The sequence below is a fragment of the Heloderma suspectum genome, chromosome 3 (genome assembly GCF_057233095.1).
Source record: "Heloderma suspectum isolate Gila_16-S chromosome 3, 16-S_ref, whole genome shotgun sequence".
NCBI classification, from domain to species: Eukaryota; Metazoa; Chordata; class Lepidosauria; order Squamata; family Helodermatidae; genus Heloderma; species Heloderma suspectum.
In genome coordinates, this window is record NC_139460.1 from 252,188,750 (window position 1) to 252,212,513 (window position 23,764).

At 41.6% G+C, this 23,764-nt stretch overlaps 1 protein-coding gene across 1 annotated transcript in view; it reads right to left on the bottom strand.

Annotated features, from left to right (window-relative positions):
- Nucleotides 1-23,764, bottom strand: part of RBM20 (RNA binding motif protein 20) — a 191,627-nt gene that overhangs the window by 50,735 nt on the left and 117,128 nt on the right. Inside the window, exons 2-5 of the mRNA XM_084846282.1 lie at nucleotides 10,327-11,473; nucleotides 8,243-8,304; nucleotides 7,526-7,620; nucleotides 5,944-6,035 (exon numbers count right to left, since the gene is read on the bottom strand). Of these exons, the coding sequence (XP_084702408.1) occupies nucleotides 5,944-6,035; nucleotides 7,526-7,620; nucleotides 8,243-8,304; nucleotides 10,327-11,473 (1,396 nt within the window). The remainder of the gene's footprint in view (nucleotides 1-5,943; nucleotides 6,036-7,525; nucleotides 7,621-8,242; nucleotides 8,305-10,326; nucleotides 11,474-23,764) is intronic.

The window sequence follows — 23,764 nt, forward strand, 5'->3', positions numbered from 1 at the left end:
AAGTTCATTCAGATCAGATTTAGTACGTATAAACACCTTGCTCCACAGTTAGGACAAAATGTCTTTCTGTCCCAGGCCTATCTATTCTAAATATTCATCACAGGCCAGTGACTGAGGGGGTGTCTCCACAAGCGATTTACTCCAAGCTGGCTGTGTTTGGAGGTTGTTAGGGATACATGACATTGTGGCCATCCTGCAGCCACCCAGGAGCTTATTGCTGAAAAAACAGTTCTTCTGAGACTACTTTTAGTCCGATTATTTTCTATAATTCAGCTTGTCTGCACTTCTGTTGAGGTGTGCACCACCCTCTACATTTACTCCGGCATGATAGCCCTGCCCAGGGGTGTGTCATTCACTTGGCCATGACTCACTGACCCTGGTCAAGGGGTGTTTCCCCAGTGTTTTTCCCGCCTGTGTTCCCCCAATGTTTCCGCCATTTCACAGCTGGTCGTCAGAGTTCTGAGCTACCTCAGGGCATTTACTTCACCTTGCCTACCACTAAACTCTGGTGGCCATCCCCCCCGAGTATAGGTGTGCTCCAGGAAGCCTGTAACTTTTTTTTAAAAAGTAAAGCATTAAAGCAAAATAGCACTTTTGTCCACAATACCTACACCCCCACCTCACTATCGCACTATTATGCAATAGTGAAATAGGGGGTATAGGAATAGCTGGCAAATGCAAGATAGTGACACAGTGACATTTAAAACCCCTTTGTAGGTGTGATTTATTTAAATACTTCCTTTCAGGATTGTGATTTCTTCCATCTCAGTATGCCTCTAACACGCATTTGCTCTAGCGCACAATTGTGCGATACAGCAAATGTGTAATAATGGCATAACGAGATAGTGGGTGTAGGTTTTGCTGGACAAATGTGTGCTAGTGACAAAATGGGATCGTGCTTTTAGAGGGGAAGACAAAAAAAAATTGGTGGAATCAGACATAGCTTGGGGAAGAAGGTGTCTCCTCAAAAGTAACTCCCATTGTGGTCAATGAGGCTTGTTCCATAGATATCTATGCTGCGTGTCTTTACTGTTTGCTTGAAAGGAAGTAATTAATGGGGGGGGAGAAAGAGACTGATTTTTGTCAAGACCATTTCATGGGAGGAGACCTCCCAGGATTTTATCGAGTAATGAAGAATCTGCAGCTGTGTTTCTTTACTGTTTGTTTTGTTGGTGTAAGGAAGTAATTAGTGCTAAGCTTCAATCCATCCCATTATGGAAGTATCAGTGGAAGGAGAAAGAAGAGCCTGGAGGGTGGGGGAGAAACTTTCTTATTGGTTGGGGAGCCCCCCTCACTCTGATGACGTTTACTCCAATACCCCCACCTTACCCAGAAGTATGTTCTATGAAGCGACTTATACTGGTGCGGTGCACTCGCTCATGGAGCCCTGAACGGACCAAAGTGCACCAAAACTGATTCCTTGAAAAAATCCAGGTAATCCTCCATCGGCTTCTCCTTCCGTTGTCATGGAGAAACCCCTGAGGCACCTGGCACATCTGACCTACTGTGTCTATACAGTAACATTTGCCTTGCATGTCTAGTGTACATCACAGTGACAAATTACAGGAATTAATGTTGGCATGATGTAACCCCAAGTTTTGAATCTGTACATTTCTCTAAAAGGAAGCATTATCTAAATCAAACTAAAGATGGTTCTTTCCCCCTAAAGATGATTCCTTAAGCTATGGCTGATATCTTCAGCCAGTTTAAGTCTTTAGGCTCAATTTAGAAGCAGCAAAAATATTTAGTTAACCCCCCCCCCCCCGCCAAACTAGAAAAATACAAAAGGAATGGGAATGCAAAAAGTTTTCTTTCATATTCTTTATGGACAAGTAGAATCTGCAAAAAAATGTAGTGTATCCTAAAATAAGTGCTGCTGTTCAGGGTTTCAGCCAAGTAGGATATTCCATTCCATTTCCTGCCTGCCCCCTTTGGTTTTCCATTTTTCTTTTCAAACTGACATTCAATATTCCATGAGGATTGGGCATGCTCAGTCCTCAGTGGGCTATTTTTCATGGGAGTGTGTGTTACATTTTTTTTAAAATGTTTTTTTTTTTTAACCCTTGAGGTTCCCCTGAGCATGTGGGTACCTCCTACTTCTTTCTCAGTGGTCCTGCTTTGGTTCCAGTCCTATCAACATTCACCACCGGAATTCACTATTAAGAGGGAGTGATGTTTGTTTACATTGCTATCAAAATATTCTATGTATTATGTTTTCCCCATGGAATAATAACATTTAAAAAGCTTTTTCAATATGATCATTTGCAATATGTCTGTATAAATTCTGAATATAAGATGCCCTCTTTGGATGCAAACTAGTATCAAGATTGTGCACTGAAACCTCAGCTATTCTGGAAAAGTCTAATGAAGACCAAGTCATACCAGTGTTGTTGTTGTTGTTGTTGCTGTTGTTATAGGGCATCCTATTCTGTTGTATAAAGTGAAGAGATTACCATTTCTTTAGGTTTTTGACTGGTATAGCTTGGAATAAATAATGCCTCTTGCTTAATAGGCATTGAAGGACAGTTGATGTTCCTAGAATCTGGGATATAGATTATAAACTTCTGCCAGGATGAAGGCTGTGATCAGCACCCCTGTTATAACTCTGCATTTCCTGACTATTTGCGGTGAGACCATATATGGCTGACACTTTCAGAAACTTGAATATTTTGTGATTGTGCATAGACGCAAGTATAATTTCCATTTTGTTTTATGTCAACACTTTGTCCAAAAGTGAATGCTATCATATTAATAGTATAATAATTTATTACTCATGTGACTTGCATGCTGAAAGACTGTCTGCACACAACACCTTAACACGTCTAATCTATCCAACATCTACTTAAAATACAAGTTATAGGAATAGTTTTCAGGAAGCCTACAAATTTATAATGCTTCTAATCACCATGTGAGTGATCATTCATGGAAAATAGATATTTATTTTAAACGCTTATGCCCCACCTCTTCAAACCTCTAATAAATAACAGCAGCAACACTGGGCCACAATGCCCATCAGCAGCCCTAGGTTTTTTGGAAGATTTAATCTACGCTGAAAATCCAGAGCATCTCCAAACCTTGTTGGTGTCTCACCCATGACCCTGAGCGACAGCCAAGGCATAGAGAAACAGAAGAGGAGGACCTGGTCGAGTCTGTGGCTGCCTTACTTCCTGCTGAAGAACATGGAAAGGTTTTGGATACTAAACAACTGTGAACTTGCAGAGCTTGAGACAGGACTCTCAGAGATGTCCCCTCTGAGCACAATTTCTCTGAGGCACCTCCCATTCCACAACACCAGCTGTGGGACCACATCAGATGAAATTCCAGGGAGAGGTGTACAAATGCTTGCCATTAGGCCAAGGGGTTGTTCCTTTAAGAAACCAGCTTCCTCAGATCTGAGAGGTGGAGCCTAGGAGAGGTAGCTTGGCCTGAGTCAGTCAGCCATCAGCTTTTGTTGAAGCAAGTTGTTCACTTGGAGCCATTCAAGGTGCTGTAATTCTGGGCTGCGCTGCTGCTCTGCTTGGTGCCCCACCATGCCCTGTGGGCTTCTGCTTGAGGTCAGGACATGACAGTTGTGGGGAGGGTCATTCCACAGCAATTGCAGCAAAGACCTTGCTCCTTGCCATAAATGCTCTCATCTTACACTGTGTAAGAGAAGGAACTGTCACACAGGATGTAGAAAGCACCTGGGTTCATATGGGGAGAGGTAATCTCTATGGTATGTGGATCCCAGACTATGAAGGCTTTAAAGTGAAGAAATGGAACCTTGAATTGGGCTCAGGAGCTGATTGGTATCCAGTACAGTTGTCCCAGAATGGGTTGGATTCGTCTCCACTTCCAAAACTTTACCAAGAGGTAGGTATTAGCATTCTGCTCCAATTAAAGCTTTCAAGTCATTTTCAAGGACAGGCCCACATAAAAACACATTATAGTAACCAATCTGACAGTTTATAAAAATGTGGATGAGCATGGCAAGACCCTCTCTTCTCCAGAAAGAGGCATAGCATACATGCTTATTCAGGAGAAAAGCAGGACCCAGAAGCACCCATAGATTACTAATTTAATTAGACAGGGAACCTGCCAGCACATCTGTCACAGAAAGGACCAGTTCTTTCTCCTAGCACTACTCTTATCCTGTCTGCATTTTATTTCACCCTCTTTAACCTTATCCACTTTACAACAGCCTTTAACCAGGTAAACCATTATCCGTTCAACCCGTATGGGGTGCTACATATAAGCACTGCAGTGTTCATATAGTTCTGGACTGAGAAGGCTCCCTGCATATTTTCAAGCATCTCTCTACAACCATTAGAGATAGAAATTTGTTAATGAAAGCTGGGATTCTCAAAATTCGGGTTCAACTGGCAGATTCTGCCAAAATCCATGACCAAAATAGCTTAAATGGTAATCAGTTAAAACTAAATTTAAAAGTTCAACACCACCACCAAAGATGAGGATTATTCACATATATCTGATATATTATCATAAAGAATACTGTAAGACAGCTGTGCCAAAGAATTCCTGTTTGTCTCACTGTTGTTGTTGTTATTCAGTCGTTCAGTCGTGTCCGACTCTTCGTGACCCCATGGACCATAGCACGCCAGGCCTTCCTGTCCTGCGCTCTCTCCCGGAGTGTGCTCAAGTTCATATTCATTGCATCGGTGATGCTATCTAGCCATCTCATCCTCTGCCGTCCCCTTCTCCTTTTGCCTTCAGTCTTTCCCAGCATCAGGGTCTTTTCCAGAGAGTTTTCTCTTCGCATTAGGTGGCCAAAATATTTGAGCTTCAGCTTCAGTATCTGTCTTTCCAATGAGCACTCAGGGTTGATTTCCTTTAGTATGGACTGATTTGACCTCCTTGCAGTCCAGGGGACTCGTAAGAGTCTTCGCCAGCACCACAGTTCGAAAGCATCAATTCTTCGGCACTCAGCCTTCCTTATAGTCCAGCTCTCACAGCCATACATTACTACTGGGAAAACCATAGCTTTGATTAGACGGACCTTTGTCGGCAAGGTGATGTCTCTGCTTCTTACTAAGCTGTCTAGGTTGGCCATAGCTTTCCTCCCAAGGAGCAAGCGTCTTTTAATTTCATGGCTACAGTCACCGTCTGTGGTGATCTTGGAGCCCAAGAAAGTAAAATCTGTCACTGCTTCCATTTCTTCCCCTTCTATATGCCAGGAAGTAATGGGGCCAGATGCCATGATCTTCGTTTTTTTAATGTTGAGTTTCAAACCAGCTTTTGCACTCTCCTCTTTCACCCTCAACAAGAGGCTCTTGAGATCCTCTTCACTTTCTGCCATTAGGGTGGTATCGTCTGCATGTCTCACTGTAGCTACTCAATAAAAAAGATACCCTGAACTATGTAACCATGTAAATATAGTTTTATTTTAAATGTGTTGCTTTTTGAGATTGGCACCTGTGCATGATATGGAAGAAAACCTTTTCCTACTTGCTTAGGAAAATGATGCTAACTTACTATATACTGTTTTTTCAGAGAAAATTTTCCCAAATAATAAGAATTTAAGTAAGAATTTGGATCTACCTGGTAGGCAAGTTTGCCAGACTGTTAGCAGGAAGTGTTAGGGACAATACAATACAAGGAGCTAAGAAGAGTTCGTTTCCACGTTAAAGATTAGGACAAAGAAATGGGTCATGAACATATAAGCCATTTGTTGAATCTCTTTGGTAAAACGATTTGGGAGGTGCTGGCCCAAAGATCCACAATGAATCATCATTATTTTCTACATCTCACTGGAACAGAGAGCAATCACATATGTGGAATATGGATGTGATAAGGGCCCAACCCCAAGTTAAATGGTAGTCTGCATTTAGGAGCAACTGCAAATTGATTTAATGTCATTAAAGTAAATCTTCCATGTTCACCAAGAACTGAAGGCTGAACCATATTACTGAGAATAAAATCATGTATTGAGTTTTGTATACTCACATTTACTCCATGTGGTACAGAAGAGAATGTAGAACCTGGCTGGCCAAACGAAGATGTAGAGCTATATGATGACCCAGCATTTAAAGGGTAATCTAAAGGAATGGCACATATTCAGTGAAAACCTAGAAATGGGTAAACTGAGGTTGTGCAAAAAGTGAAGATGAACTTCCTTTTTAAATAAGTAAGCAGTATCGTTCTACCTTCAGTCCTTGAGACAAGAAATCTAATTCATCACAGCCTTTCCTAATGATTCCTAGCATGGAATTTTCCTTTATCATAGCTGCTACACATTGTGCCAACATTTTTATTTAGCTCTCTTCCACAGCTCTAAGTCTTTCCTGATCAGTCACTGTCAGCTCAGCCTCTATTGGTGTATATGTGAAGTTAAAACAGCAAAGAGTCCTGTGGTTCCTTAAAAGACTAACAGATATATTTTGGTATAAGCTCTCATGGACACTGTCCACTTCATCAGATGGATGAAGTGTTCACCTTAAACTGGCAGATTTTTTGCCCCAACAATGCTGGCAAGGTTGGGGAGAAACAGTCTGGAAACAGAAGATAACTAGCAACAGGATGTGACAGCAAGGAGCAGGGCACAGAGAACGGGCAACTAGTTACAAGCAGCTGGTCAGACTCAAGAACTGCAAGATACGGATGTACTCCCCTGGACAGCAGGAGTATCCAATTAAATCCTTATATGTCACCAATCCAGAGCCTGATAGCTGCCAGAACCCTGTCCCTAAAGTAACACTGCAAGGAATTTACTGTACTGTAGCACTATGGAATGGCCCTGAGCTGTGCTTGTTGCCTTTTCCAAGAAGGACTGTGAAGACAGCAAACAGCCTAGGCATTCAGTGGGCTGATTCAGACTTTCTAAATATCTGAATGCAGATTTTATTTATCTATCTGAAGGATTTTAACCCATTTTTCAACTTTAAACTTTTCGAGTATGGTGAACAAGTATTTAAAAATACAAACACAATTTTAAAACATCAAAATCAAATGAACAATATTACAAATAAACAATATTAAGAAAGAAACAGAATTAAACAATAAAGCTGCAAACAAAATAACTAGTCCAATGGCAGGAAAGCAGCATAAAACCAGCAGATAAAAACATCAAATAAGGCAGCAGTCACAGGAATAAAATCAGACTTACTTTTCATTAAAAAGGTTTAGATTCATTAAAAAAGATTTAGTCTGGCAGCTCTGACAGGTCTATGGAAAGTTTCCCTTTGACTCAATGCCCAACGAATTCAGGCAATATGAGATTTCCTGGGCAGATGATCTAGCTCATTAGTGGAGGACTTGCTATCAAAAAAGTTGTGGGGAGGACCTTGATCACAACAGTTGTAAATATATCGACTTATACCTTTGTTCTTTGCTCCCATAAATATTCTAACAAGATTATTCCAGAAGTGTACACCTTAGAAACCTTATTTTACTTCTAACATAAACATATTAATGCATAGTCATTATGTCTTGAGCCCATAAACAGCCAATGAAAGATGTCTACTTCCTACAACTATATGCCCGCTAAAAAAAAAGTTGAAAGGAAGTACTCTTTTTTCTTGTAATTTACCTTCAGCTCCAGAAAGATTAAACACAGATGTGTTATTTGGAGAAGATGAGTGCAACATTCCTTCAGCTGAATTTAATACACACCGAATGTCAGTGCTAAAAAGGAAAAAAGGGGGTTAAAATTCAGAATCACAGTAGGAAAATTTGGGATACATCTTGAACTAAATACTCAGTTATCAGTGAGATGCCTCACACCAACTCTTAAGGGTTTAGGTTGGGGAAGTCCAGCAAAAACATCAGCTGGAAGTGGCAAAATAATGGTTAGACTTCATAAATCTAACCATTGAAACTAGGAGTTTCAGATAGGAATTGTATCTGGACTCAGTGCACATTCCTTCTGTCTTTTGTAAGTGTAGCACTATGTGTGAGACAGTCCATGCAACTGAACTGATTACAGAACCTGTAGTCCTATTTACAGAATATTTGGTCCAAAGACTTCAATGGCTAGACTAGGAATAGGGACCTCAATATTCAAGGTCACAGCTTGCTATCATGTTTGCCATGCATGCATTGTCTGTCGAAGATACAAACACTCACCTTCATTTATTTGCTAAAGGTTCCTATGTTCTTTGTTAGAATCTACATCTATGTAGTGTTTATGACTGAGATGTTTTATGAGTAGTTCAGAACATTAGAAAGTGAATATATAGAAAGTACTAAAGATATTTGTTAGTCAGATTATTATAGACACAAATTTGTTTCACTACTTAATACTCACTTCTCTGTGAAAGCCATGCATTTCTGAATGTGGAAATTTCCTTTAATGTGCTGATCCCAGTCCTAGGTGAAAATATCGAGAAAAAATATCGTAAAATAGTGGAAATGATAGAAGAAAATAAACACACTGGGTAATATCCAATGTGAGTCCTACTTACAGTGGACCATTGAAAGGAATGGGACTTTGGTTAATCATTACTAACTTCAGTCCCATGAATTTCAATGGGCTTCCTCTAAATAGAACTAACATTGGACACCACCCAGTAGGCTTATTTGTAATAGGTCCTATGAAGAACACACATTAGTAGTTCCCTTATTTTTTTTCTGGAAGATTCTATACCTTTCAGAAATTTACAAGGAAATAAAGGATTTTGTATTCTGAAACATCTTAGAGACAAGAGAATGGAAGGTTTGACATGAAGTTATTCCAAATGATGTTGACTGACTCACCTAAATATTGCAATATGCAGGGCACTATGCAGACACTCAAACTCAGGACTCTCAAATACCTGTAAACCTGTGCCATAGCTGGAGTCCAGAAACCTTCGCTCCTTCCAGTGATGCCACTGTGGCTGTCAACAGCTGTTGGAACAGCTCAGCCTATTCACAGCAGTGTCACTGGAGGAGTACTGCAATGAAACTGGACATTTCTGGCTCTTTGTCATGGGCTGGGGTTTGTAGGCAGGAGGAAGCCACATCTGCACACTGGCCTGCAGTAGAGCAGGCTTTATATTTGTAACTTCAAAATACAAGTAGGAGAAAACGTTATCAAATATCAGTACTGACATTTCTAAAGCCATGAATATACTTTAACTCCCTTGAGTACCCATAAAACTGGAAAAGCATCTTTTTCTTCAATCTATGTGACATTTAAAAAACATCTCTGCTCAGTTACCACATTTCCTAGGACAAGAATCAGTGACAACAAAGCTAAAAATGCCTCAACCCATTTATACATTAATGTTCTTTTCTCACTACATCAACCCATATTTTGCACTTTTCCAGGGAATGACCTGATGATTTGTTCTCTTCCCCTCACTTACAAGTGTGAATCAGGTTTCAAATGCATACCACTTGGAGATGGGGAAGTGGTATCGGAAACCAGTGATTACAACAGGACCATAACAAGATAAGGTGCTGCAGAGCTTGGGGGTTGGGACAAAGATATTTTTCTATTAGCACTGCAGTTAAGGACATACGACTCTCCTGTCAGCGCAGAAACATCAGCTGGAAGTGGCAGAATAATGGTTAGACTTCATAAATAGTACAGGTCAGTGTGAAGTATTTAGTAACTCCCATAATATTAATACTTTCTGGACAAAAGAAATGAACAAAGCACATCATTTTACAAATGCAGACATCTTGCAAATTATGTAACAGGTTTGAGCTTTCATATAAATGAAACTCAACTGAATGACTGCAGGTCAGGCCTCACAAGACTTTACTAGTGGCAAATGAATGATAGCATCTTTCCATGTATCTGTCCAATGCTGAATCAAGATTAATGTATCTGATGTTTTAATATCAGCTTTTTTTCTCCAAGGACATTATAATGCTTTAAAATGCCACAATTCAGTATTTCAGGTATAAGCTACATTTATCATTAATCCATCCTTACCAAACATTTGCTCAGCGTACAACTGAGAGAATGTTTCCTAAGCATATCTACCTTACTGATTTAAATGAAACACAAACGAAATATCCTTAGGATTGCCACTAAGTGTTTTAAGCTGCTCTCTTCAGAGGTTCTACATAGATTCTGGGATTCAGACTTAACCTTTCTAGCCACTACCACTGGCCAAATCTCTTAAAGTCATGCCTGTATAACTCTAGCAGTATTATTAGACAGGTTATACAATTTCTCTAATATCATCCTAACTGTGAAAGAATAAGGAAGCCAGCTTGATTCCCAGAGACTTATCAAGAGTTTCCAGGAAGCATGTAAAAACACATAAATAAAAACAAATACACAAAATAAACAAATCTAACAGCGTTTTAATACTGACTCAACTGGTATCAGGATCCCTCAGAATCCATTTACACTTCTAGATACTAGGAGGAGGCCCAAGTCTGCCTCAAACTTACCTTTAGATCAAAGACCTTCTTATCACATAAGGCACAGATGTGAGGGAAACAAAGAGGTGCTATACTGTGAAAGTCATTTAGCTCATGAGACTGAAGAGGTCTCACCGACAGATCTTGTATAACTGGTTCCTGCTTCTGTCCCATTTGGCAGTTACTGAAATGTTTACTGCTTTTGGCTCTGCTGAAAATAAGTGGAGCACCAGTACTAAATTTTGTGTCAGGTGTTGGTTCTTCAGGATTGTAGAGTTCATTTCTTATTTCATATGGGACACTTGTTGATGACCACATGCTGGCATTGGGCATGATGTCAGGCTTACTTTGGCTAGAGAAAGCAGAAGGATTTCCCCAGTTATTATTTGTTTCTGTTTCATGTATTACAGGCCCCGGATCTCCTTTTTGATTTATAATTTGATGAGAATGATGTGGGTCCCCAGCAAAAGTCAAAGTATGTACACCAGTTGTATGCTGGCCTTTAGAAGTGGCTCCATAAAACTCTTTCTGAAATCCTGGCTGGTTGTCATGTTTACCAAAATGTCCATCATAGGTTCCACCTCCAGAAGAAGTTGGGACTGAGTGAGACCCACTGGTCACAAAGCCAGGTTGGCTACACTGTTCAGCATCAGAGGGCAATGCTTGTTTACCATAGTCATAAAATCCACCTGTAGCAGAGGAGATGCCAGTCTTATTTAGACCCATAACTACAGCATGTTGTCCAGCTGTCTGAGATATTACACCCCCAAAGGGATTTATGACCACAGTATTTGGGTTTTGATTTTGAAGGTTACCTACAGGCCCCAGGGTTCCACCTGGTGCTGCTATCGCAGGGTTCTGTGGTGGAAAATGTATTCCACCAGGTGGAAATCTAGTACTGACAACCCCAGGCCCGCCAGCATGTCTCTGAGGGGTGTTGAACATGGAAGGGTGTCTTAATTGGTTGAAAAGTGGCTGAGACATGGCCACTTTGGAGAGAACTTGATTCAGTACAGTTGCAGCTGCTGTGTTGTGGGTGACTGCTGTCTGAGCCAATTTTAGTCTGTGCAGGGTAAGCTGGGCTTGCAGCTGAGCAAGCTGAAGACTTGTGGGAGAAGGAAGCAGTGGACTCGGGGTGCTGACAGTGAATAGATTCTTGTCCAGAAGCTTGGCAGCACTGCAAAACAACCAATGATAGTTTCAGTTTTAATTAATATTTAACAGTGGTCCCTTGTCACCGAATCATGACTACGTGGTAAGATGCTACGCCTAATAGCTTTCCTTGCTAAACTCCTGGAAGGAAGGAAAGTGATTTATGACATACTGTTAACCCAGCCCATCCTCTAATGTGTCTGGAACTATATTCATTTCAGTTATGATGCTAAAGGCAGATCAGTGTTTCAAAGATTAAAAGGGAGCTTATGTTCATTTGGGATCTAAGCCAAAAACCAATTTGAAGGTCAATGAAAGGACTTCATTGACTCCAATGAGTTTTGCTTCAATCCCTTTGCTGAGCAATTAACAAAAGACCACTCTCCTTGTACCAAATAAACTAGTGATAATGTGGATTGTCTGATATTAGAGGCAATCAGCATAAACAATAGTATTATCATCTATGGTTATAGTTACCTGTTTTTGTACACCGTAAATGCATTCAAGAGACGTACACCATATTTGTTAAGCATTGCTAAATTGCAACTCTAGACCGTAGCAATAGGCTTTCATTTTGACAACATTTGAATATTCATTTCATTTCTGTACCACTCAATAGCCAAAGCTCCCTGGGACGTTCACAACAAAGTGGTAGTGGTAGCACAAATTTCGCATTGTTCACAATATTGTCATGAACATGACCATTCCCTTTTACACGGAGCCTTATGAGTTCTGATAGCTGGAGCAATCCTAACCACCTGGGATGGCCATCCCTGAAAGTTTAAGATGGGGCAGAGGGCCTCCATGGGGGGGGGGGGCAGGGACGATGTCTGCTCCAGAAGCCCCAGTCACACCCACAGAAAAGTCTGTGGGTGCAACTGTACTGCTAGCTGCAAGCTGCAGAAGGCCCCCAAATGGGAGTGCTCTAGAGGTGGGGCAGGGCAAGGCAGAATGCTGGATCCAAAGGCTCCTCTTCTGGGAGGAGGGCCCCAGGACTGCCCCCCCCATGAATATGTAATTCCCACCCTATGACCCCCATTTGAACCAACTGGGGAGGAGAAGACATGAAGATGGACAGCAAAAAAATGAGGCAAGTCCCCCCCCCCCCATCTCTTGACATAGCAACATGTCCCGGCAGGACTTTTGAAGTGGCTCTGAAAACACTTAGGAGTTTACTGTCTACCACCATATTCCTATGTATGACTTTCAATGAGTAATTTATTTATTTAAATCATTTTTACCCCCTTCTTCAGCTGAAAAGGCTGTCAGAGCAGCTTACTGTAAAGAACAAGACAGTCCCTGCCCTCAGGCTTGCAATCTAAAAGACACGCACAAAAGGAAAACTGGATGGGGAAGGAAGGTGAAAAAAGCAAACTCAAGCACAAGTTCTTAAAGTTTCAGAGTTGTTATACAAGTTGAGATGGAAACACTTCAGAGAGTAGAGGAGCCAAAAGGAGCAGGTTCCTGAGCAGAGCAGATGGGAGTGTTCCTGCGTCCCATCTCTCCTGCTGCTGCAGCCCGATGGAACGGCAGTTGAGTGAGAAGAGCCAAAGGCAGTTGGACTCTCAGCAGAGCCAGTGAAATGGCCCTCCTTCTCTTCTCCCTTGCTTAGCAATGTATACTTTATGTGCAGGTCCTTCTCTGTCTGTGGCCTTTCCAACTTTCCAGTATACATCACTCTTCAGACTAGCAATATTACTTGAGTACTGAGGCCCATAGGGTTGGATCAAGACTAGGTAACTTAGTTCCCACTGAAATCAGCTAGACCTAAGTTCTGACTATCTTGTCCAACTGATTTCAATGGGATCTAATGCTGGATCCAACCCACAGTGTTATTAGTGAGTCTGCAGAATGATACATTCATTCATTCTATTTCTATAGCGAAGCTCTCTGGGCAGTTCACAAAAATTAGAAACCATTAAAATACATTATATAAAATATAAAAACACATAATGACAAACAACACACACACACCACCAACAACAAATACCAAATGCCTGAGAGGGCAGTTTTAACCTGGCTCCAAAAAGGTGACAATGTTGGTGCCAGGCGGGCCTTGTCAGAGAGATTATTCCATAAATGGGGAACCACTACCAAAAAGGCCCTCTCCCTTGTTGCCGCCCTCCGAGCCTCTCTCAGAGGAAGGTCCTGGAGGAGGGCCTTGAATGCAGACCATAGTGTACAGGTTGGTTCATGCCAGGAGAGGTGTTCTGTCAGGTACTGTAGTCCCAAGCTGTGTAGGGCTTTATAGGTCGAAACCAGCACTTTGAATTGGGCTTGGAAGCATATAGGCAGCCAGCACAAGCGGGCCAGAATTGGTCTTATATGTTCAGACCTTCTGGTCCCTGTTATCAGTTTGGCTGCTGCATTTTGCACAAGCTTCAGCTTCCGAACCGTCTTCAAAGGCAGCCCCACGTACAGTGCATTGCAGTAACCTAACTTGGAGGTTACCAGAGCATAGACAACTGAAGCCAACTACCCCTGACCAGATAGGGGCATAGCTGGGCCACCAACCAAAGTTGGTAGTAGGCACACCATTTCTTCATTCCACAGTTCAACCAGGGTTTTGAAATGAAAGCCAGCCATATCAGCCGGAAAACTCCCCAGAGTCCTCTGGAGACCATCCAGATTCATTAGCCTCCAGGGGTGGACCATCTTAATAGGTCCCCGACCCTTGCAGAGGGGAAAACCTGCCACAAGTCTAAACTTCAGCAGGCAATGATCTGACCATGACAGAGGGAGAGAAGCAAAGTCCCCCCATCTTCAGATCACCATCTCCCTGTTCAGTTGAGAAAACCAAGTCTAGAGTATGCCCTGCTACATGCATTGGGCAGATACGTTGGGTCTCCATGACAACATGTTGGTTGTCATGGAGAACATGAAATCCTGAGCTGCCCCTGACAAGGTGCCTGCAGCATGAACATTAAGATCGCCCAGAACTAATAATCTCAGGGATCTCAACAATAAACCCAAGACTACCTCCATCAGCTTGGCTAGGAAGTCTGTTGAGCAGTGGTGTGGGCGGTACACCAATAGAATCCCCAGTCTGTCCTCCTGGCCCAACACAATGTGCAAACACTCCAGACCAGTAGTCACATGGACAGTGAGCCTGCAGAGGGAGATGGAACTCCTATAGACCACAGCAACCCCTGCCCCCGGCCCTCAAGTCTTCCCTGATGCTGCACCAAGTACCCCGGTAGGCAGAGGTCACCCACCCTCCCTGCTCATCCACCCAGGTCTCGATTATGCATGCCAGAATGAGCCACCTCATTCACTATTCAATCATGGATACGGGAGGTCTTATTCTGAACTGATCAGAACTAAATCAGAAGCCAAACATAATTATTTCTGATTCTATTTTTATTTTATTTTAATGTACCTAATTAAATATGACCCTAAACAAGACACAAGCAATCCTAACAGGGCCTGATGTGGAGTTCCACTGTGAAGCCACAGCTGTATCCTGAGCCCTGGCAAAATACAAGTGGCATTCTTCTAGCGGATCTTGGTCACACTGATTTCACAAGGAGGGAAAATACCTATGCCAGCCATCAGAGGGAACAGACAGGCTTTGGATACAATAGATCCAAAGCTGCCCCAACCCCACCCCAGAATGCCCCATTTCAAGCCTTCCACTGATTACAGCTGGCAGAAACATCGCTGGTCGCAGCTTTATGCCCAGGGAGTTTTCCATGGGTATAACTGGGGCTTAGGGTGCCACCCTTCCCTGCCAGCAGAGCTCCTCTCTGCCAGTGGAAAGGAACCTCCACAGTATCCTCCTAACTCCCTCAAGCCAATATATCTGGGGATAAGACTGCACACTTAGTGTATTTAAAACAAAGTAACAGTAAGAAGCAGAGACATCACCTTGCCGACAAAGGTCCGTCTAATCAAAGCTATGGTTTTCCCAGTAGTAATGTATGGCTGTGAGAGCTGGACTATAAGGAAGGCTGAGCGCCGAAGAATTGATGCTTTCGAACTGTGGTGCTGGAGAAGACTCTTACGAGTCCCCTGGACTGCAAGGAGGTCAAATCAGTCCATACTAAAGGAAATCAACCCTGAGTGCTCATTGGAAGGACAGATAATGAAGCTGAAGCTCCAATATTTTGGCCACCTAATGCGAAGAGAAAACTCCCTGGAAAAGACCCTGATGCTGGGAAAGACTGAAGGCAAAAGGAGAAGGGGACGGCAGAGGATGAGATGGCTAGATAGCATCACGGATGCAATGAATATGAACTTGAGCACGCTCCGGGAGAGAGCGCAGGACAGGAAGGCCTGGCGTGCTATGGTCCATGGGGTCACGAAGAGTCGGACACGACTGAACGACTGAACAACAACAACAACATGTTTAAAAATTGTTAAATACAGAGAAATAAAAATATCAACTGGTATAGGCAATTAAAAAAGGAAACAAAAGATGAATGTAACTGGGCACCTAAGACTGTGAAAATCACTAAGTATCAGTATTCATATTCCCATGACGGGATTAGAACCATGATGTAGTTTCCCCAGAGAGATAAATGATGATTCCTCCTCTACAAAAAGAAGCCTCTCATTTTCAAAAGGACATTTTGGAAGTGGACTTCTGGTTTGGGAATCTTATTTAATGAGGCCTTGGTCTGAGGCTGTGTCCCTTGAAAATTTGGAATCAGACGATGGGGAAGTAAGTTTTGAAGCTGGGTTTCTGTTTTGTTTTTGTTAACTACTAGAGGCAAATGGATTAGGAAAGGAAAAAAATTCTGGCAAGAGATCTCCATAATTACATGACATTTAATTAACTTTTCTAGCCTAATTGGGTTTTTTTTTAATGAAATGCACATTTGTGGAAAATATATTTAGTGCATTTTGTACTTCCACACTTTGTATGTATCACAGACCTTCACACTTCCACACTTAATCAAAATAAAATATTTATAATTTTCTGTCATTAAAACCAGGAGGCTAATCTGACATACTCTGGAGATAAAATTTGACAGCAGTAGCATATCAGCTGAGTAATTGATGGAACATACAAATTACTATGCTTTGTCATTCCAATCAAGTTACATAATCCTAATTCAGGAAATTTATAATATGGTAATTGCAAGTTACACCCTGTGAGCAATACACCCTTTTGTTTAGATGAAGCCAGTTAGATAGAGAGGAATGACCGCAGCTGCTTTTCATATCTGCAAACTCGTTTGTTGGATTTAAAACTGTTGGCTATCTTCAATTACTTATACCATATATAATCAGCATACCCCCAAATGGTTTTTCTCCATTTGCAACGTTATTTTACTATTCGTCTTATAGTATTTACAACATGAAATGGACACTACTGTGTAAGGATCTTGAGCTAAATAACCATATGTAGACTGTAAAAATAAATTGTTTTAATTATCTCTCCTCATCTGCATTTTGTCTGCTATCAAATAATATTTGCAGGTAACAATTTAATGCAGTAATTGCAATTGAGTTCAATGGGTTACTCCCAGGAAAATGGGTTTAGGATCTTCACTCAGAGGTGATGCCTATCTCTATAGAGGTTCAACACTGAGTGAGTAGTATGAACTCACCGGGCCTCCTAGCTGTTGACTAGCTTCTTTGCCTCCCTCTTCTGTTGCCTTCTGCAAAACTAGAATATAAGAAGAGGACCAGTTGAATAGTGAAGTGAGAGGAGCATTTATTATATGCTGTCTATGCCATTAACTATTAAAATAAAATAAAAATAAAATAAAAATACTCTCCCCAGGTGCAAACCTGTCAGTTGAACTCTGGTTGGTTTTGCACTAGATGTTTTCTTTGGAATTGTCATGATTAATTCATTTAGCTATTATGAAGATTCTAGAGAACACCAATGCCGAATCTTTGCATACCAACATTTTCTGTGTTGTCCTTCCATTTTATTAAAGACCTGTCCTAATTTTCCTGATTTTAAGTGCACCTGCAGTTCCAGCTTGTCCACTGTGGGATGCACATAGCAGGAGCGGTAGTCCATTAGGCAGTTGCTGATTAACGATGCCCCCCTCCCGTCTTCTGCATTGCTTGCCCTGCATTTCCTGGTTGCACTGTAATTACCATATCCTGTCATATGGACCTTTCCAGAATTTTACTCCTTTTAAAATATGCGATTTTGGTTTTGTGCTAAAGTGCAAGTGCACAAATATTTCATTCTGTATTCCTTTTATCAATAAAGCACAATTGTGCATTAAAAAATAAAATAAAAAACTGAAGAACTGTGGGATTCATCTGGGTGCAAAAATGAAATGAAAAGGATCCATTTCAGTAACCCTGGTGGTTTGGTAAGGAACCTACAAAATGCAGGAGCTGCTTTCAATCATATCAAGCAAGGAAACTTTTGAAGGTTGCAATCCTAAGCACACTTTTTACTGAATGGAACTTCTGAGAAAACATATATAAGAATTTGATCATAAAGAAGGCCATCACATGATTTTTACAGGTAATACAGTGCTATAGTGTGCCATATGGAACCACAATTTTGATTCTGCTCCCAGATGACTGAAGAAGAATTATGTCTCAGCAGAGGTAAGGGATCCTGATGTGGATAGGACCTTCACTGATAAGCCTGCAATAGATGTTGAAGTCTCATCAATATGGTCCATTTTAATAATATCACTCTAGAAAACAACATGATTATGGAAAAATAAACATTTCACATCCATGATATTAAACTTTTAAAAGAAAACGGACCTCTTTATCAAGCTTGAGTTTGCACAAGTGGTTTGTTATGTAGCTACATTGTTCCCGATCAGTAGAATATGCTCAAAACAACTGACTTCACACCTGCTGTAATTTTTTCCCTTTGATTATTTTTTTGTTATTTCCCATGCTTAGCATTCCAACTGATTTTATGAGAGAGCTTTCCTTGGATTTGCTTGCAAAAGGCAGATACAAAGGAACACAGAAAAATATTACATGGGCATTAACACCAACTTGTTCCTGCAAGAGGTCGATATCTACTCCCCAACTCTCCCAAAGTAGAAAAACTCCTGTCAAGATTTAAGGGTGCTCAGCTTTGCAGGGATTCAAGCCATGAGTCATTCTAAAGCGTTCCAACATATGTGATGTGACTGAAAACTCCCAAGCATGTAGTTTATTTCTACTAGACAATTAGGCATACTCATGCCTAATTATATACTATGAAACCTAGATTGTGTAGCTAAAATCTGGAATGTTACATTTTATATTTTGCTATGTGGGCATCACAACAATTACAATTATTGTTTTAGTCCTCATCCATAGTCTGCTTACCATACAAAATGCTCTTATAACGTCAGAATTCAAAAGTGAGTTAGTAAACATGAACAAATCATTTTAATTAAAAAGTTTGGATTATCTTTTGATTTGAAAAAACAAAAACAAATAATGTTTTTTAACAGTTTAATTCAACCAGATGAAAGAGCACACATTAGTTGACAAGTCAGAATAGTCCAACAGCTGCAATAACTTTGTAAAGCATCCAACTATCTGTTAGACACATGGAATGAGCACTGGAGAGAGATAGTAAAATCATTCATCCCTTCTGTGTGCTGTCATAGTAAGTCCTGAATGCATCAGGGGCTTTCCACACCATAAATAAATAAAACCAGTTAATCTGACAGGATTGCTCTATCCCTAAGGGCATTGTTTCAGAATGCAAAGTTCCATTGCAGAAGCAATAAGAACAACTCAGCTGGTAGGGATATCATAAAGAATGGCTTCCGCTACAAAAGCAAACATTTGTTTGGTTAGGAGCAAAAATAGAAGGTGAGCTTGTGTCTGCAGGGGCAAAAAGTTTTGTTTTGTTTTGTGTAGCGCCACTCAACTTTGGAGCATGTGTGACCAATAAGCAAATGACAGGTTCTGTTTCAGATGTTACTTTTAATAGACATAGATCTTAAGTCCAAACCCACATTTGGTAGGGACAAGGGAGAGTGTTTTCTCTGTTACTGCACCCAGACTTTGGAATTCCCTACTTAGAGAGGTTTATCTTATGCCCTCCTTATTTGCCATTTGCAAACCTTCCTATTTAAAAATGCCTTTGGCCTTTAAAGGCTGGATTCTATTGCTTGCATAATTACATAGAATCCTTCTGTTTTTTCACTATGGCCTTTTATTATGTTTTATTATGTTTTATAATGTTTTATGATGTTTTCAATGTGATTGTTCTTAAACTGTTTTATTTCTGGTTTGGTTGTTGTTTGTTCCTTTCTGTATATTGTTCTTTGTATTGTATTATATTATTTTTGTAAGCTGCCTTGAACTATATGAGAAAAGGTACTAAATATTTAAAATAAATCAATAAAATTAAATATGGGAGTCCCTGTATCTCCCACCTGTGAATAATCTGAAGGCTACTGGAGGACTAAACATGACAATGACATATATTTAGTTATTGAGAACAGACTCCAGTGTCAACTGAAATGAAATTGACATGTACCTAACTATTCAAAAGTCCTGCTGACACTATACCTAAGAGACTAGTCTTCAATGTCAATTAAAAACAGGTTCTCAAATAACCTTTAGTAAACAACTTAATCTTTTTCTAAAGGGTAGGATATGCAACCATCAGAAGCCTTGGACAGAAGCCTTGGTTCTACAGTCTGCAGCATTCTTTCTCTCCCTCATTACACTGGGATGGATCCAGACTTAGTTGTACTTAGAGCAGACCCATTTAAATCAATGGGACTTAACTTAAGTCCCATTGATTTCAATGTCTCTAAGCATGACTAAGTGGATCTCTACACCAGCCTAAAATCCTGCATTTAAAATGGGGCTTTCTGCTTCCATTTTAAATGAAGGATCATGAAGGACTCCCTTAATACATGCTTCCTTCCCCACCTCTTTTCCCCCTCCTTTCCCCCCCTATCTGAGTCTTCCATATGTTTCATTATACAGCCACTACATGGAGCTGTGGTCTAGCTCCTCTTATTGCAGCTTTTCTTTTGTCATGCGGGAACTCAAGCGGAACTCAAACGCTGTAATTTGATAACTCATTATCTCTGATCTTTCAAAAATTGGAATAAAGGTCATTTAGTGTGGGAAATGCCCTGAAGGTTAACGAGGTCATCTAAAGGACCCTCAAACGTCCGTGAGTAACCAATCTCAGTAGCAAGATAACAGCTCCGTGTGAAGACGCCCCACATCTGGATCCAACCCTCTGTCTGTAGATCTTGCACTCTCTTTCCCATCTTCACATGCAGTCCTTTGCATCCTTAGCTATCCTCGCCGTACCAATTTTCACACTGTTCTCAGATAGCTCAAATGTGCAACTTCTACTTGTCTTAGGACACAACAAGAAATGTGTGTGTGTGTGCATATGTGTGTATGTCAAAAGCGGGGAGGATACATGATTAGGCTCTCCAACATATTATTTGAAAAATTAAAAGCATCTGTGGGGGGTGAGAGAAGTAATCAGTTTGGGACCACAATGCTGGGGGGAGGGAGATTTAATCTTTTCCCCCATGATGTTTTCTCAACTCCACCCCCTCCAGCTGCTATCACTCATAAAAATTATCAGGGTTGCTACCTTTTTTAGAGATTGAGGCCTGGTTTAGGCACAATGAGAAAACATAAGTTCCAGTTACAAGAATGTGTTGCAGTGAGCCTCGAGCTAGTGCATTCCCCCTCCCTCTGCATGTGAGGGGAGGACATTTAAAGTTTCTATTTATGATTTGTACAAACTGCAGTTTTCCCATTACTTCTGAATACAGAAAATTGTGGTTTGTTCAAACAACAGTTAGATAACAAACCAAGATCTGAAACCATATTTGACACCAGTTTATTATAACTAGCTGTGGTTTGTTGAAACCATTGTTTCCCATATTTAGACGTAACAGGTGTCTTCTAAACCACAAATGGAAGCTTCAAATTTCCTCCCCTAATGGGCGAAGGGGAGGGTGAAGTGCACAAAGAAAGCACCCCGTGCTAAGGTTAGCCATGGACTAGTTAGCACAAGTGCCAAGAGACAGAAGGCAGAGTGTGCTTGCTATTGGTGAGAAAGAGTATGGAGACACGAGGTAAGGAGTGTTTGTGTCACTTCCTTGTAGCTGGCATGAACTGTGGAAAAACAAACAGTGTTCCATGTAGGAGAGCACCTCAACAGAGTGATGTGCAGAAAGATGAGGGAGGCTCATCTATGATTTTTCGCAGGTTTACAGTTGATTTTCTTATTTGTCGTTATCACTCTACTATCAACAAGCTTTAGACCGACCCTACTCAAAATTTATCAAAATACTACAACTATGAAGAATGAATTGTGTTTTGGAAAATTATGAATGCACCTTATTGATACATACTAAAGTAACTGAGTCAAGCTACTATCTCTGTTACCATTATCATTCAGAAATCTATATTTGTATAATACATTATCTGGATCTCTGGATTAGTAAAGTAATCCCATCTGTGAAAGTGATGAAAAGGCTAAGTAGAAAACATGCCACTTCAAAGACTCAAATAATCTGATGATTGCTTACTCAAAGCCAAAATAAACAGCAAATTAAGTGCTTTAAAAACAACAACCACCTTTCTATTTCCAGAAATAAAACATATTTGAATTACATTTCTAGAATGATTGACTTCAACTGGTGGGCTAGGTAACAGAATATTAAGTTAGTTGTCTTGCAATCATGTACTCTACATAAGAATGGTAGCAGGCATTCCACCAGATCCTCTGCCCTTTTAACTTAGGGAGCAATCCTATGGCCACTAGTCAGTGGCTAGATGGCCATAGGATATCTGGTTTTCCAGGAACCAACCTCAGAGGCCGTGCTCCGAGGTTGGTTCCTGTAGAACCGACCTTCCCTTGTTTCTGTGCCGCCTCGCAGGCAGCGCGGAACAGTCCCATGCTCGGAAGATGAGCACAGAGTGGCCAAAATGGGGTGTTCGAGGGGATGTTCCAGGACGGGGAAGGCGGAAATGCCGATACGACACATCTTATGTGTTGTCTGGCAGACTCCTCCCCCACTCCGCCTTCCCGCGGCTAGACAGCCGAAATCGGCCGTCTAGCCGCAAATGCAGGGCAGGAGAAGTGCAGAGGGAACGATCCCCTCCATGCTTCTCCTGCCCTACACTGGATAGGCGGTCACAAGTTCGGAGGTGGCTGCCTATCCCCATATAGTGATGTACGAAACACCTACCTGGCTCTGCGCCGGGCAATCCGCGGTGGGAGGGAGGCGCTCTGTGCCCCCCTGGAATCATCGACGGGGGGGGGAGGCGATCCGGTCCTTCCCCCCGGAATCCTGCCTGGCCGGCTCCGCTCCATGGCCAGGCCACAGAGCCGCCAGCTGGCTCCGGCCACCCGCGGCCAGACATCCGGCCGCTGGGCAGCCCTGCAGGGACGCAAATGGCGGCTGTCGTAGCCGCCGCCATTTGTGTCCCTGTATTGAGCCGTGATAGGCTACGTAAATACTTACGTAGCCTATCACAGCAGGGGAAAAAAAAACCAGCGTATGCAAATGGCGGTAGCCGCCGCCATTTGCGTACGCTGCCCCCCCCCCCCCCGCCGTGATAGGCTACATAAATACTTACGTAGCCTATCACAGCCTCTGCAGGGATGCAAATGGCGTCCCTGTGTTAGCCGTGATAGGCTATGTAAGTATTTACGTAGCCTATCACGGCTATGAAGAGGAGGAAGCGAATGGTGGCCGCAGGGCGGCCGCCATTCGCTAAGCAGTGTGGACGGGAGCAGGTAAGTGCTCCGTTTCGTGCGCCTTTTGTGGGTTGGGGGGCGGGGGCTTCGTTCCGTGACGGATTTCAGGGGGCTGAATGCACTGGCATTTGGCCTCACGGAGATCCGTCATGGAATTCTCTGACATCCCTATGGACCCCATAGGATTGCGCCCTTAAACACATTAAGAGTGCACATGAAGATGGAACAAGAAGTAACCAGTTAACACAACAGCTGAACCCTCACTCTTGAGGCATGTATCAGAATTTTTAAATTCCAGAAAAAGGGGTAGTATGTCCATATTACAAAATGCATATAAACCCCACATAAAGTAGTATTTCCACAAGGTTAACATTTCCATATTGCAAAATACACATGTATCCTACAGAAAAAGCAGATTATTGTAAGACGGGAATCAAGCACTGCATCAAATATAATCTTGTATCACTGCCAGCATGTATATGCTTGGAATTTTCAAAGGGAGTCAATAAGATTCCCAAACCAGTAACACCCTAAACATGTTGTGTTTTATTTATGAAAGGGATTCAGGATCTGAAAGGTATACTGAAAACTAGTTCCTCAATCAGGATTAGGAGGTGATGGCAGTTAACATTGCACAAACCTCTTGTATATAAATACATTGGCTAATGCAGATGGTCATGTTTAACT